The sequence below is a fragment of the Fukomys damarensis genome, unplaced genomic scaffold (genome assembly GCF_012274545.1).
Source record: "Fukomys damarensis isolate Sample0158 unplaced genomic scaffold, DMR_v1.0_HiC HiC_scaffold_33, whole genome shotgun sequence".
Taxonomy (NCBI): Eukaryota; Metazoa; Chordata; class Mammalia; order Rodentia; family Bathyergidae; genus Fukomys; species Fukomys damarensis.
In genome coordinates, this window is record NW_022900945.1 from 19,890,376 (window position 1) to 19,906,515 (window position 16,140).

At 37.7% G+C, this 16,140-nt stretch overlaps 1 protein-coding gene across 1 annotated transcript in view; it reads left to right on the top strand.

The window, feature by feature from the left end:
• Nucleotides 1–15,862, top strand: part of LOC104870945 (calcium-activated chloride channel regulator 4-like) — a 27,595-nt gene extending 11,733 nt beyond the window's left edge. Inside the window, exons 4-14 of the mRNA XM_010636752.1 lie at nt 1,256–1,364; nt 2,763–2,940; nt 3,352–3,570; nt 6,246–6,473; nt 8,131–8,308; nt 8,987–9,093; nt 12,026–12,241; nt 12,773–13,040; nt 13,816–13,986; nt 14,886–15,119; nt 15,453–15,862. Of these exons, the coding sequence (XP_010635054.1) occupies nt 1,256–1,364; nt 2,763–2,940; nt 3,352–3,570; nt 6,246–6,473; nt 8,131–8,308; nt 8,987–9,093; nt 12,026–12,241; nt 12,773–13,040; nt 13,816–13,986; nt 14,886–15,119; nt 15,453–15,862 (2,318 nt within the window). The remainder of the gene's footprint in view (nt 1–1,255; nt 1,365–2,762; nt 2,941–3,351; nt 3,571–6,245; nt 6,474–8,130; nt 8,309–8,986; nt 9,094–12,025; nt 12,242–12,772; nt 13,041–13,815; nt 13,987–14,885; nt 15,120–15,452) is intronic.
• The last annotated feature ends 278 nt before the right edge of the window (nt 15,863–16,140 follow it).

Consider the following 16,140-nt stretch of genomic DNA (forward strand, 5'->3'; position numbering starts at 1 on the left):
GGTTTTTCTTGCTCTTGTTTTTCTAGGAGTCTAAGTTTCATCGTTAAGTTGTTTATTTGAGCCCGCTCTGTTTTCCTAGTGTGGGCATTCAATGTTATGAATTTTCCACGTAGAACTGCTTTCATTGTGTCCCAAAGATTCCTGTATGTTGTATTGGCATTCTCATTTATTTGTAAAAACTGTCTAATTTCTTCTTTAATTTCCTCTGTAATCCATTGATTGTTTAGGAGAGTGTTGTTCAGTTTCCATGTGCTTGTGAAGTTTCTATAGTTTCTTGTGCTATTGATGTCTAGTTTGATTGCACTATGATCTGATAATAAACAGGGGATGACTTCAATTTTTTTGCATTTATTTAGACCCCTCATGTTAAAATACTGAAATACTGCGTATTTTCCTCCATTAAGTTCATTGGTACATTAACAGCAAACAGTACAGTTACATTCATCATTGGGATCTTGTACCTTTACATGATATATCTTGGTTATTTTTTCCCCATTCCCCTGCCCTCCCTTCACCCCCTTCAACCTTTCCTACTTACAAAGACTTTGTCTCCAGAAAATACTGTTTTATATAAATAATGTTTATATGTACTGTCAATGAATCACTTCATTTTTAAATTCTCAAAAGTTTATTTGATTTGCAATAGTGTATCTCAATCTTTTCTTCTTTCTCAAAATTATCAAGACCATTTTTAGACATTTTTTCCTAGATCCATCCACAGGGTATCTTAAAACAATAGAATTGTTGTGTATATGATTATGTTGCTGATAGACTTCAATTTTGGAGATCCATAAACCATTGTAATATTTAAGACCTTTCAATCTTCAAAAACAGAAGCCTAAATCCTAATCCATTCTGATCACAGGATATATCCCATGCATGTTTTATTGATTCAATATGTTGTGGAGTAAAAGTTAATATATGAGGTAAAAAATTTGTAAATAGGGAAGGGAGGAGGGGTGAAAGGAGGGCAGGGGTAAGGGGGAAAATTTAGAAACAAGACCTGTCATGTAAAACATGTAAAGGTACAAGATTCCAGTGATGAATGTAACTGTACTGTATACCTAAAATGTACCAGTAAACTCAATGGAAAAAATAATGTTGTTTAACATAATAGGCCCCTTTTATAAACAAAAATATAAATATTATGAATTATGGAAAACCTAAATAGAAACATTTTTGTAACTGAAAGATCTTAAAATTTTTGAGATTTTGGTCACTTGAATTTTGGTCACTTTTGAAATGTTCCTCACAGGGAGGCTGCTCGTCCACGAGTGGGCCCATCTCCGCTGGGGAGTGTTTGATGAGTACAGTGAAGATCAGCCTTTCTACATTGGCAAGTCAAAGAAAATTGAAGCAACAAGGCAAGGCTAATTGAATTTTGTGATATAATCTCAGTCTTTTAATTGGTTTCATTCTCTTTGCCCTGATATGTTATAAACTACCATCGTTTTTTTCTGCTGTAATGGAGATGATAGCAATATCACAAAATTGCTTTCAGTTTTTAGAAAAATTATCTTAATGCAGCCATTTAAAGCACACATTACTTCAGTGGGAAGCATCTGTTGACATTTTGACATATTTCATACCTACCTACCATAGCTTCCAGAACTCACTTTGACTGAGCATATACATTGTGTAGATGGATTTAAGATACACTGGATGAAGATTAAAGGTGTTCCTGTTATACCAAAAGTGAACAAAAAATGGTTAAGTGCTGCTGAATGGTTAAGCAGCTCCAAGGTGCTAACTAGCAATTTCTTGGAGCTATGAAAGGCCACGTTAAAATATCAGTCTAGCATCATGGCCAACGATAAATTGTCTTGTTAATTCTGAAACAGAGAGCAAAATGATTGGAGAATCTATTTGAAATTAGGTGCCACCAACCTCATCTGCTGGGGTTAAGGAATTGTCAATAATGTGCAAATTGAAAAGCACATAGTTTCTATGAAGCCCTTTCTCTGCCCGATTTCACCAGTTTTTAGGACTATATTTTGAAAAGTGTTACACTGATTACATTTGTTTGTCATTTGCTTCCAAATAGCTTTTCTCCTTTATGATATGATGGTTCATATAGATGGCACCATTATATTGACTAGGTTTGGGGAAAGAGAAGCATAGACATGTTTGAGAGATGCCCCAAGGATTGAAGGAAGTCTGGTCATCATCCTCTGACTTTCAACTGGAAACCTGTGGGAGAGATGAGACAGTCACATCTCAGCGCATCTGCTGTGATATCTGCCTCCTATTGCCAAGTCCATGCAAGCACAAGTTGGAAACGCCTCCATTGTTCCTTATTCGCTCATTTTTTGCTTCCAGTCACATTCCTTTTTTGATAAGAATGTCTTGAATACTCAAAATGCTTACAGTCCTGCCTCATTCCGTTTTGGGGGAGCTATCTGTTTGAGACGTGTGCAGAGAACTTCGGAGAAAATGGTTTCACAAGTTCCCTCATCCAGGTGCCTGCAGCGCATTCATCAATTTAAGGCCAGCAGGAGAGATGTGTGAGCCAGACCCTAGCAGCTTTTATTACTTCAGAGAACTCAGTCATGTACAGCACTTAGATGTTGCCATTGTACTCGCTTGAGAAATAAATAACTGCTTTGATTGGAACTCTTAAAATTTGTTTTGAGCATAGGAAATAAAAGCAACACAGTGAAGAAACACCGTGATATAAACATCATCGTGAACAGGCACACTTAAGATTTTTTACGTTATTAGTGACTAAGTTGCCTCAATGATTAACTGTCACTTATTTTCAGATGTTCCACAGGTATCACTGGGACAAACAGTGTTTATACCTGTCAAGGAGGTAGCTGTATAACTAGGAGATGCAGAATCGATCCTACCACAAAGTTGTATGAAAAAGATTGTCAGTTCTTTCCTGACAAAGTTCAAACAGAAAAGGCTTCGATAATGTTCATGCAAAGCATTGATTCTGTGAGTATGTCACTCCTTGCTTCCAGAATTCATAATCTGCTTTTAATTGTTGCTTTTGTGGTGGTGCTGGTAATTGAATCCAGACCCTTTCACATGTTAGGCACGCACTGTACTCATAGTGTTGCCCTCTCTATTCCCAAAATATCTGATTTTAAAATGTGTGTACAGATAACAGGAGGATTAAATATATTAATATAGAACTCTTCAGTTCTGGATAAGACATTGTAAGCACTCAACTAATGCTACATACTGGTACCATTTTGCTAATTTTAGTATAATACTGATTTGCATTAATTATATTTCATTCAATTCAAGCATATTTATGGGACATATTTTAATTTTTTCAAGATTATAGCGAAATAGTTTAATGTATGGTATAATTAAATTTTTTTTATCTTGTCAACCTTCTAGGTCGTTGAATTCTGCAATGAGAAGAACCATAACCAAGAAGCTCCAAGTCTGCAAAACCTAAAGTGCAATTACAGAAGTACGTGGGAGGTAATCAGAGAGTCTGAGGATTTCAACAGAGCTGTGCCTATAACAGGACCACCCTTTCCACCTGCCTTCTCTTTGTTGAGGATCAGCGAGAGAATTGTGTGTCTAGTGCTTGATAAATCTGGAAGCATGAGTGTAAGTTTGGGCCCATCATTTCCTGGGTGTAGAAATGGAGATAATTTGCTTCTAGGAACACACTATATTCTACTTATACCTGGATTATGCCAAATGCTTGGTGGCATAAAGTACCATCATTTTTTGTGATCGTGATCTCAAGACATTGCAAAAAAAATTTTTTCAGTACAAAAGATGTCAGTATAATTAAAAAGACCTGACCCAAGTGTTTCCATTTTTTCCCAAGAAGATGGATGAGAGACTCAAAGTCAAGCTTTATTTCAAAGGTCAGAGGTAAAGATGAAAATTAAAGTTTTGTCAAACTATGGCCCAGTTTTTGAAAATGCCTGAGAAACATGAGGATTAGTGGTTGTTAAACTCCATTCCTGGTTTTAAAAAGATCAATCTGCAGCTGGGCGTAGTGTAACACACCTGTAATCCCAGCACTTGGGAGGCTGAGGCAGGAGGATCACTGTGAGTTCGAGACCAGCCTGGGCTACCCAGTGAGTTCCAGAGCAGTCTGAACTACATAGTACATAGTGAGACACTGTCTCAAAAAAACCAAAAAAAAAACAAAAAAAAAAACAAAAAAAAAAAAGATCAATCAGCGGTATTCCTTACTTAGCATTAGCTCATTTGTACAATCTGTATGAGTGACCTCATCGTGCTCTGAGTAACTGATAAAACATCACCATGAAGAATATATGGATAAATGCAGCCATACAGTCCATTAGCACTCAGTGATTGGCAGCTATTGCTCTGTGCTCTAAAAAGATAGATCCATGTCTGAAATTTTCATAGTTCAATACAGAACGTTTTCTTTTCCTTCTCCATTACCTGGTTAAGTCACACTTATTCCTCCAAAATTCAAGAGAGCCACTCATCTCTTCCAGGAGATAGACTGGGCTTACTGACTGTTACAGGCCCTTTATTTATTCCCAACACTGCCCTCTGCATATCTCTATTACAGCATGTAATTTTGAAACTGTTATGTTTCTGCCAAGTAGATCGGGACATTCTCCAGGAATTGGAATCTTACCTGTTGCATCTTTGTAGCGCTCATAGCCTAGAACAGAGTTTAACACATAGGACTGATCAGTAAATTTAATTGTTGCAATGAATGAACTACAAACAAGCAAAGCAATGTGATAAAACACTGAGATACATTTGAGGCTAAAGAAATCATGATAAATAAATTTCAGGTAAAGGGGGAAATGTAGTTATTAAAAAGAACAAAGAATGATATAGATTAATGAAGTGAGCCACAGCAACAGAATTTCAAAAAGGCCAGCAAAGGGGTGACGTGTACAAGAGAACCAGGAAACGTTCCTGAGGAGAGGAGAGGTTTCTGATAGGGAAAAGATGAGATGTCTCCCCTAGACCAAGTGATGGTATATCCAGGTTAAAAGACAAAGCAAAGTGGTAGAGAGCCTCACACACAGGCGTGTAGGAGTTCTTCACAGTGAATTGGCTCGAGGAGATCAGAAGGAAATTTCAGTACTGGTTGTGAGAAGGCCCCACCAAGGAGTAGTGTGATGAGGAACTAGAGAAGATAAATAAATGTATGATAAAATGTACATCCTGGGAAATCACCTAGTAGAAGACTTCTACCTCCTTGGTTAGGTTCATTGCTAGGTAAAATTGTTTGAATCTATTATAAATGGCATTGTGGTCCTGCGTTCTTTTGCAGCTATCTCACTATTGGTCTATAGAAAAGCTATTAATTTTTGAGTGTTGATTTTGTATCCTGTTATTTTGCTGAATTTATTTACCAGATCTCAAAGTCATTTAGCAGAGGTTTTAGGATCTTCTGAGTATAGGATCATATCATCTACAGATAGGGATAATTTTAGTATTTTTCCTGTCCTGTTTGTATCCCTTTTATTTTTTCTCTTGCCTAATTGTTCTGCCTAAAATTTCATGTGCCATGTTGATCGGGAATGGTGAGAATGAATATTCTTATATCATACCTGATTTTCGAAGAATGATTTCAACTTTCCCTCATTCAGTATGAGGTTGGTGGTGTGAATCTTGACTGATTGCCAAAGAGCCAATTACAATCAAATCACTGGTGAGTAAATGGTAGGAAAAGTTAGTAATGGAAAAGAATAGGAAATGGGGTTCTCAGAATTCAGCCTCAGTCCAGATAAGTTTCACACTTGAGGTAGACTAGGTCTCAGGGAACAAGGCAATTTCAGCTCTGAATGGTTTCACTGGTGAACATTGGCGATTTCATTTTAAGACAGCAGGCACAGAGGCTACCGATGTAAGTAGAGGACCTCTAACGTCACCCCCACTTTTAACTCATTCTCCATCAGAGCTTCAATCTCTAACGTGATCATTTAGTGGCCAGAAATCATCTCTAGTTTAAAAGTATGAGCTACTTACTAAACTATGTGTGTCCCATAATACACATAACTTTATTTCCTACTTTATCAATTGAAAAATGATAATGGATTTTTTCAGTAATACCAATTATCACTGAAAAATTCTGAAATTTGTAAATAAATTGTATGTGCTCATGGGTGGGGATTTGTCTCAGTGGTTCTACAGCCTGCCTTACAAGCGCAAGGGCCCAGGTTCAATCCCCAGTATAATAAATAAATAAACAATAAATTTTATGAGCTCATTATGTGTGATGCTACTATCTTCCAGTTGAAAGCTATTTGCTTGTTTTCCTGTTCTTTTTTATTCAGGGTAGTAACCGACTCAATCGAATGAATCAAGCAGCAAAACATTTCCTGCTGCAGACTGTGGAAAATGGATCCTGGGTAGGAATGGTTCAGTTTGATAGTGGGGCAAACATTAACAGTGAGTTAATACGAATAAGAAGCAACAGCGAAAGAGACACCCTAGTGAAGAGCTTGCCTACACAAGCTAAAGGAGGAACTTCCATCTGCAGTGGGCTTAGAACTGCATTTCAGGTAAAAATCATAATGTTGGGCTGGGGATTTAGCTCAGCAGTTCCACTGCCTGCCTCATGGCGCAAGGACCCGAGTTTGATCCTTGGTATCCAAAAAAAAAAAAATCATAATGTGAAGTAAATGATAACACTCTAAATTTTAAAATTTATCTTGAATTACACACTTCTTGGAAGTACATGTTAGTTGCGTCTCTCTTGCTCATCTGTCGCTCAGTCTCTGACACAAATCTTGGTAAATATTAAATTGAATTCAATTCTTCTCATGAATGGAGGAACTACGCAGTTCCCACCGCAACGACTGACATTGTGATTGCTCAGTGAATAAACATACAAGAAAGTGAGAAGTGAAGAAAGAGAGGTCAACTTTATCCTTGGATTTTCATTTTGCACTCAAATATGTAGGAGAAATGTGTTGGGATTGCTATATTAATGCCATAAATATTTGAAAGCCTTTCTCTTTTTCAATTTGGTTTCAATGCATGTGCGAATGCTTTTCATGTATATGTCACTTTTGTCTCACAGTGTGAGAAATTTCTAATGAATATAGTGAAATTCTTTCTCCGGTACCAGCTTCATTAGGGATTTCTACATCTCAAACCTCTTCAATAAATCTACACATAACTCTACTCCAAAAAAGCCATTGGTGATCTGGCATTTTTTTTTTTCCTCTTTTGGCTTAGGATCAGTTTCTCAAAACGGTGCTCAAGGAAGCCATTACCAATTAAAGCAATCAGAGAAAATAAAACATGTTGCAGTTTTAAGATAAATTCTTTTTACTCTCTGCAGGGACAGCTAGATTCAGAACTCTGACTTTTAAACTGTTGGGATTTTAGAAGAAAGGGATGTAAGCTACAAGCAGAACTCAATAAAAATTATTCATTTTGTCTTTGAGCAACACTAATATGCTTACTTCGGTGCTAGTTACTACTAAAAGTAAATTAATAGTCATGTAATAAGTCCCTAACCTCACCATATTTAGAACCAAGCTTATCTTTCCCTTACAAGCATGCTGGGGATTTTTTATTTTGGAATGAATAATGTTTTATGTCAAGGTGAATTATTAATGTGTCTAGCTATATGTAGCACAGACTTTATATACCGAAGGCTTCTCAGAGGATACCTAAGACAAAGAAAGCAAAAAAATATTAATAGCCACATCTTACGCATATCTGAACCACCTGAGTTTCCTAGGCTGAGATGGCATCTTTGATTAATATAGGCAGCATTTTCCAAAGCCCTGATCCCAGTAATGTTCATTTACATCAATATTCCCTGCATTATGAAGGTAGGAAAAAAATTCATGTTTCAGATCCCCTAGGACAACTAGATGTGTGGTTCATCCCTGTAATCCCAGCACTCTGGGAAGCTGAGTCAGACAGAACACAAGCTTGAGCCAAAATGGAGTGATTTAGAGAGAACTTGTCCCAAATAAAAGGTAAAACGGGCTGGGGATATAGTTCAGTGCAATGACCCTGGTTCAATCTTCAGTACAAAAGAAAAAAAAAAAAAGACAACCCAGATATTGTTATTGTAGATTCTATGATTTCAAAGCAGACTCTTCTATTCCACGCATTTTTGTTTATTTTCTCTGTATTTTTCTACTTTTGCATTGATCTATTTGATCTACAGTGGTAATTATGTCTGAAATATGTTTGCAGGTCATGAGAAACAAAGACTTCCCATTAGATGGGTCTGAAATAGTGCTGCTGACTGATGGGGAAGATAGTACAGCAAGCTCTTGTGTCGATGAAGTGAAAGAAAGTGGGGCCATCATTCATTTCATCGCTCTGGGACCACAGGCTGATCAAGCAGTAATACAGATGAGCAACATAACAGGTTAACATATGATCTACATACTTCATGGTTTTGATGGGAATGTGCCAGTGTGTTGGTGACAACTCTGCAACTCCTCTTGAGCTCCTGCTCTGAGGCTTTTGTGCCAGGAACTGGAGATGACACCCAGTCTCCATTCTCATGGTACTCAGAGTCAAGTTGTATAGAAAGACAAATAAAACTGCTAATCAAATCACACAAGATAAGATTTCTCCATAACATAGCAATATTTATTGACACCAAGATTACGTTTCTGATTCACTTTGTCTCCAAAATCTAACAGCTAACTTTGTTAGAACTATGCCTTTAATAAAAGTGAATACTTCTAAAGGACTGTAGATTATTAAATACATAGAATTGTAACATAGTCTTTTATTGTCTGATTATTTGATGTATTTAATCTAGCTGAGACTTTGATACTGAGGTATTAAGATACTTTTTCCTTACTGGTTATGAGACTTTAAATGAGCATTGAATTAATCTTTCCAGAATGCTTTGTACTTCAGTCAGAGTTAAAATTGCCTCTTTCACTGAGTTCTAGTCCAGCTATCTGACACTGATCTGTTTTAGTAGTACATACTGAAACTATGACTCTCCTTTAAACTGTTGCCTTATTGATCACTAAAATATGGAAGCACTTATTTTCTAGGAATTAACCTAGCTTGTGCATTTACATTTTAGGAGGAAATCATTTTTATGCTTCAGATAACGCTGAGAACAATGGACTCATTGATGCTTTTGCAGCCCTTACATCAGAAAATGCCGATCCCAGTCAAAAGTCCATTCAGGTGAGAGTTCCCACTGCTAGGGATTTTGTGTTTGCATTTACTGTGACCAGGAAAAATAAACTGGTTGCTTCTATAATCTTTTCAAAGTGAAATTTTAATTAAATCAAAATCTGAAGTAGATATAATTCTTAACATATAATCAAATTAAGTGGTGAAATGAAAGTAAACTATGTCAAGAAATAGTACATATCATTATCATTAATAAAAAAAAGTACAGTGGACTTACAAGCTCAATTGGTTCTTGGCTGATTATACAGCTGAGATCTGGATGTTTACCTGGGTACAAGCTATAGATAAGAAGAAGCAGATGAATCTTCCACTGACCTAATTAAGCCAAGTTGTTTGTATGTCAGGCTGGTTGTAACTCGAGGGTCCACTGTAATTCATCAAAGATGTTGGCTTTCCTACACTTTGTGCTATCAGCAAAGTCTTGAATAACATCTTTAAATCTCCTCTCAGAGAAAGTGATCGAGAGGGAAGAGAAGGAGATATACCTTTCCACCCACACACCCAGTGACCCATCCCTTCCCGACATCACATTTAATACAGTGATCAGTGGTCTAATTCACTGATGAGTATCACACCCCATGATCCAATTACCCCCCGTACTTGAAGCTTTTGGGGAACATCTAGATATATAAACCATTACATTCCCCCTCTAGACCTTTGGAGACTCATACGCGTCTCTTTATGCAAAATTCATTTAGTCCATCCCTAAGAACTGACAAAGTCCTAACAGTTTCATCATTGCTGAAAAGTCCCAGTCCTAAGTCTTCTCTGAGACTTAAGGCAAACTCTTAGCTGTGAGCCCCTGTACAAGCAAAAGAAAGTATTTCCAAGATACAAGGTACAGGGTAAACATTCCCAATCCAAAAAGGAGGAGTAAGGGGATAGAGAGGAGAAGTACCAAAGCAAACAGCAGGATAAACCTTAAATCCTACAGTTGCATGACCAGCACCCTGGGCAAATAGTGGTAAGATGTGAATTCCAATAGCTTGGATGGCCCTGTCCCTATGGCACTGTCATTGGTTATAACCCTCATTGCCTCTCTCTTGTGTCACCTTTTCTCACTCCTGCTGGCTTTCCTCAGAGGTTCCACATTCCTGGCTTCTCCAGTTTTCTGTGATCTCTGTTGCACTTTGAGTTTCATACTCACTGGTGCACAAACTACCTTCTCAGGGGCACACTGCCTGGCTTCTCAGGCCTTCTTCTGAAATCTTGGTGGAAGCCTTCCTGTCCTCAAAACCCTTGCATTCTGCGAGCACAGAAAACCAGCACTAGTGGATGACGCTGAGATCTACCTCCATTTTGAGCAGTAGCAGAACCTTTTTGCATCGTGCTGGGATTGCAGAGGGGTCTGACCTAGATGGCTGAGCATGGTAAACTGAATCCTAGGAAATTAATTTTTCATTTCTTAGAGTTCCCGCCATTCTGGCGCATGGTCTCCTGGGGCTCTCTTCTCAAAACCAAGCTTTTCACCCTTGCAATTTTGGGCCTGCAGAAAGTGAGGCTTTACTGGTTCTTCACACTCCCTCAAGACATTTTTTATTGTTCTGTTGCAAGGTACTTGTTTTCTTTTCAATGCTGATCTTTTCAGCAACCTAGCTCTCTCCTGCTCTGTCTTTGCTGGGATCAACTTTTCCAGAGCTTCCTTTCCGGCCAAACTCCAAACTTTAAAAAACTTTCTGTTAAGCTCTTTGCTCACAATTATCAATGCAGAGCTGGCTAAAAGCCTCCCAACAGTACTGAAGCCATAGCCTGAATGTTTGCTCGGCTTAAAATCTTCTCTGCCAGATTAATTTATTCATCACCCTTAATCTCAGTCTTCCACAAAGTTTTAGGAAATGAGTAAAATGCAGACAAGTTTTTCCACCAAAACATAACACACATGACCTGGAGTCTAACTACCAAAGCAGTCCTCCTTCAGAAATGGAACCGCCCGAGCGTGGTCTTTCCAGGCTGCATTTCTATTAGCAAGCTGGTGTTCTTAGCGCCAACCAGAATCTCCTATCAGAAGCTTGGCTCACAGCATTCTAGGGCTCCTTCTTCAACCAGCATCTCCAAACCTTTCAAACTCCTCCTCCAAGCCATTTCCAAAGGTGAATGAATTGCACGGTCAGGCAATGTTACAGTGATGATCCCACTTTGCTAGCACCAGAATCTGTCTCAGTTACTTCTTATTGCTGAGACACCATACTCAACACCCACAACTCTAAGAAAGAAAAGTTTGTGTTGGTTCACAATTTGTAGAGCTTTCAGTCCATAGTCAGCTGGAATGGCTCATGCCCAAGTACCCAGTGACCCATCTCCTCCCAACATCACATTTAGCTACAAACTCATCAGTGGAACAGTGCAGTGGTGAGTAGCACACGCCCATGATGTAGTCACCTCCCAATAGCCCCACCTATGAGCACATTTCATGCAGATATAAACCATGACACTTCTCAAATTCTTTACTTCTCTGTAAATATCCATTGAATCATCATGAAGATTAAACTGAGGATAGTACACACACACACACACACACACACACACACACACACACACACACTACAGCTAATCTTTATCTGTTACTATCTTCCCTTTAATAAAGATGATAGTGGATATTTCCCTAGAAAACTGTAGGAAAAATGGTAGAATCATATTTCCATCTATGAGATCCATGTTTCTGCTGCAAGGCTTTTATTATACAGGTTTTTATTATACTCCCCCTCTTTCTGGTTGACAGTTGTTTCATCCCAGCCAGGTTATGGAAAGGTCACAAGTTGAAGGTGGTATGCCATATATAAGCTTGTTTTCAGAAAATAAATTGAGAAGCATCTTTAAAAGAAAAAAGAATAATAAAATTAATTAGAATAAAAAATTCTTGTCTGTATTCATTAATTTTTTTTCCTTTTTTAAAAATTGAGTTTATTAAAATATATTTAAACAGCTTGAAAGTAAGGGATTAAAACTGATCAATAATGCCTGGATGAATGACACCGTGATAATGGACAGTACCGTGGGGAAGGACACGTTCTTTCTCGTCACCTGGACTGTACAGCCTCCCAGTATCTCTCTCTGGAATCCCAGTGGGACACTCACAGCAGGTTTCACTCAGGACACTGCTTCCCGAATGGCCTATCTCAGTATCCCAGGAAATGCACAGGTAAGTACTCGCCTTTTAGACTCCCTCTGCATTTTTAAAGTTGAAACTAATTAATGTTATAATTGTGACTGCCAATAATTATACAAAATGTGAAATTAATACAAAACACTATATACTCTCTGTATTGTGTGATTCTGAAAGTACTAATGTCAAGGAAAAGGGGAAAAGAACTCATGTATCAGGTGGAAGGAAGGGAAGGTAGTGTAAGAATAATTCTACGGAGGAGGTATGAGAAGAGTCTGGGTAACTTGAGGTGCAGATTTTCCTTAAAGTCAACGAACAAAGCCGAAACCAAGACAAACTTCCAAATCATATTTTTCCAGTTGAGATATCACTCAGTATAGACACTATGCATACCATTAGTCAGGGTGAACTGCCTGAAATGTCTCAATTGGCATCTTTTTAAAATCTCAAAATCATCAACCACCTGTTTATTCTACTCTATGTCTCTATAATGTATTTAGAATTGCACAATCAGATCACAGAACATAACTTGACTATGAATACTTATGTTTCCACTGAACCTTGTAGGTGGGCACTTGGACATACAGTCTTCAAGCCAAAGCGAATTCAGAAATACTCACTATTACAGTAACTTCTCAGGCAGCAAATTCTGCTGTGCCTCCAATCACAGTAAATGCTAAAATGAACAAAGACACAAACAGCTTCCCTAGCCCCATGATTGTTTATGCAGAAGTTCAGCAAGGCTATGCACCCATTCTTGGAGCCAATGTGACTGCTGTCATTGAATCAAACACTGGAAAAACAGAAGTTTTGGAACTTTTGGACAATGGTGCAGGTAAATCACAGGCTTTATGAATTACCATATTTTCATAACGAATGGTATGTTATGGGTCCCTATTGCAAAGTCGGGCAGTAACACAGGAACCCAAAACATTAAAGCAGATTATGGAAGAATAGAAGGACCAGCAGGAAATTTTATCAGGTAAAACCTACAAATTGCTTAGCAAGTGTTCCACATGGCCAGATGAGGCTAAGAGGTAGAACCTGTGACTCTGGCAGGGAAAGGAAGAGAAACAGGAGTAATTTCTGGCTGCGAACAAAATGCAAATACAATACTGAGAGCTGAGGCCTAGGAACAGCTAAAACTGCCACAAAAGCTAAGGACAACACTGGGGCACTAGATACCACATTTGACTGGCAGGAAACAAGGAACAGTGCTTGTCATTATCTGTCTTCCTGTTATATATGGGTAAGTGGACGTTTCTCCAGGGTCTGGATTTTCCAGGGAAGTGAAACTTCCATTAAAAATGCACACAGCAATGTAATTTATTCTGCGTGTATGTGTTACATAGGTACAAATATATAGATACTAAAAGTATATATAGATACTAAAACTCAAAGGCATCCATTCGTCAATATATTATGTTAGCAGAGAATTACAGAAATATTCTCCAGAGAACTGTTCCCCCATTACCTCACTCAATCTAGATGATACGTTTATTGAGGATAATACTTGTCTTTGAAAATGCAAGCATTTGTTGTTTTACTTGCAATAGTATTTTATTGTTTTATTTTATTACAGTAATTTATTCTTCCATTTCTACAACTAGGTGCTGATGCATTCAAAGATGATGGGGTCTACTCCAGGTACTTTACAGGTTATTCAGAAAATGGCAGGTACAACTTAAAAGTGCGAGCTCATGGAGGAGCAAACTCTGCCAGGGGAAGCTTAAAGTATCCACCGAGTAGAGCTGCGTATATACCAGGCTGGGTAGTGAAAGGTGAGTACCTCCTCCTACCTGAAACTAGTGACAGCTGGAATAACATTTGTAATCTGATGTGACTGAGGTCATTCGGGATTCATTTTACAACTCAATATAGATTTCCTATTTCTGAAATGAAATTCTGAGAGTTTGCTTCCAAATTCAGTTTTGGAAAAAAGTGAAGCACTTAGTAAATACTAAAAAATACCACCTAATATTATGTTACTTTGGAACACCTTGATATCAATAATAATATGCCCAATTTCAGCTCAGGACAGAGGAAACAATGTAATATATTATGAGCATAAATCTAGGCTAGAGCCAGGATTTATCCTTCAGATTATACATGTTATATAATTAAACATTTATTTGGAATGTTTCATTAAGTCAAAATAAAAATTGTGTAGAGTAAGGTGATACCAAGCAAAAACACTGCATTCTTTCCTGCCTTTCCTTTTCCTGGTCCCTGATCTTATGACTGGCTGTTCAGGGATTTTGTCAGCAGTTGCAATACCCTCCGTATTTACGATAGGGAAGGAAGCACCTGGCCAAGCGGCTGGAAGGCGACTGCAACGATTTTCCCAGATATATTTCTAGGTCGGAGATAATTTGAGAGGAAAAAAAAAAAACATTTTTGAAGGGTAGACATTTATTATATAATATTACTCTCATTTAGTGCAGTTTTCATCCAAAGCAATTTGTTGCCTATATTTATCCTACACCATCCTGTTTAGGCTACTAGTGACAGAATTCCCACATCAATTTGAGGTTTAGTATTATGTCACCAGACTTGGCAAAAGTGTATCTGTGTATATGGAAAAAAGAGAAAGACAGATGAGATAAGGGAAGTGATTCATTAGAGTGTAAAAATACCAGTTCACTTTTGCCTGTTTTAAACTAGAGATTATTTAATGTAGGGGAAATCGAAGGAAACCCACCAAGACCCGAAGCTGATAAGAACACTCAGACAATTCTGGAGAATTTCAGCAGAACAGCATCTGGAGGTGCATTTGTGGTATCAGGATTTCCAAACACTCCCTTCACTGACCCGTACCCACCGAGTCAAATTACGGACCTGGATGCCACACCTGAAGGAGAAGAGATCACTCTGACATGGACAGCACCAGGAGAGGATTTTGATGTTGGAAACGGTAAGAACAAAGTGCCATGTGGTTTATCCATGTGATGAAGGATGCTTTTGAAAAGCAAGGGTGTAAGGGAGAAGAGTATCTAACGGACAGTCCTGCAAATCTTAAAATCTGATTTTTAAATCAATGAAACATGACACATTTTAATGTAGGCTCTACTTCTCATACAAACATAGTAGCATTTGGCAAAATTTAAAAGTGAAAATGTAGCTTTTATTAAAAACAACTATGATTTCTGATACAAGAATATACTTTGCTAGACAAAGAATATCTTTGAGAATAAGAAGTTTAATAACACGCTACAAGTACTAAACTACATGTAACTTTTTTCCTTAGTTCAACGATATATCATAAGGATAAGTGGAAATATGATTGACCTAAGAGACAATTTTGATGATGCTCTTCAAGTTAACACTACTGACCTGTTGCCAAAGGAGGCCAACTCCAAGGAAACCTTTACATTTAAACCTGGAAATATCCTGGAAGAAAATGCAACCCATATATTCATTGCCATTCAAAGCGTAGACAAAAGCAATTTGATTTCAAAGGTGTCCAACATTGCTCAGGTGGCGTTGTTTAGTCCTCAAGAAGATCCTGGTCCTGATGAAAATTATTCTGGAGTTAATGTTTTTACCGTAGTGTTGTCAGTAGCAGTGTCTGTTGTAGTTGTAAGTATTATCTTAACTACCATTATTTGTGTCATAAAAAAGAAAAATTCTTCAAGCAAACTGGGAACAAGTTTATAAAGAACCAAACACCGTAAGTAAAAAATATTCTGAATTTTAAAATTTATCCAGTAAGCACATGAACTCTAAAAATAATACTAAGAAGAAAAATCTTTATGAACAAATCTTCAGTAGCACAGGAACTAGCACAAAGAATCAACAACTGGGATTTCATCTTTTTGAAAAGCTTCTGCACTGCCACAGAAACTACCAACATAGCTAAGAGACAACCTATAATGTGGGAAAAAAATTTTACCAGCTGTTCCTCAGACAAAGGTTTACTATGCAGAATATATAAA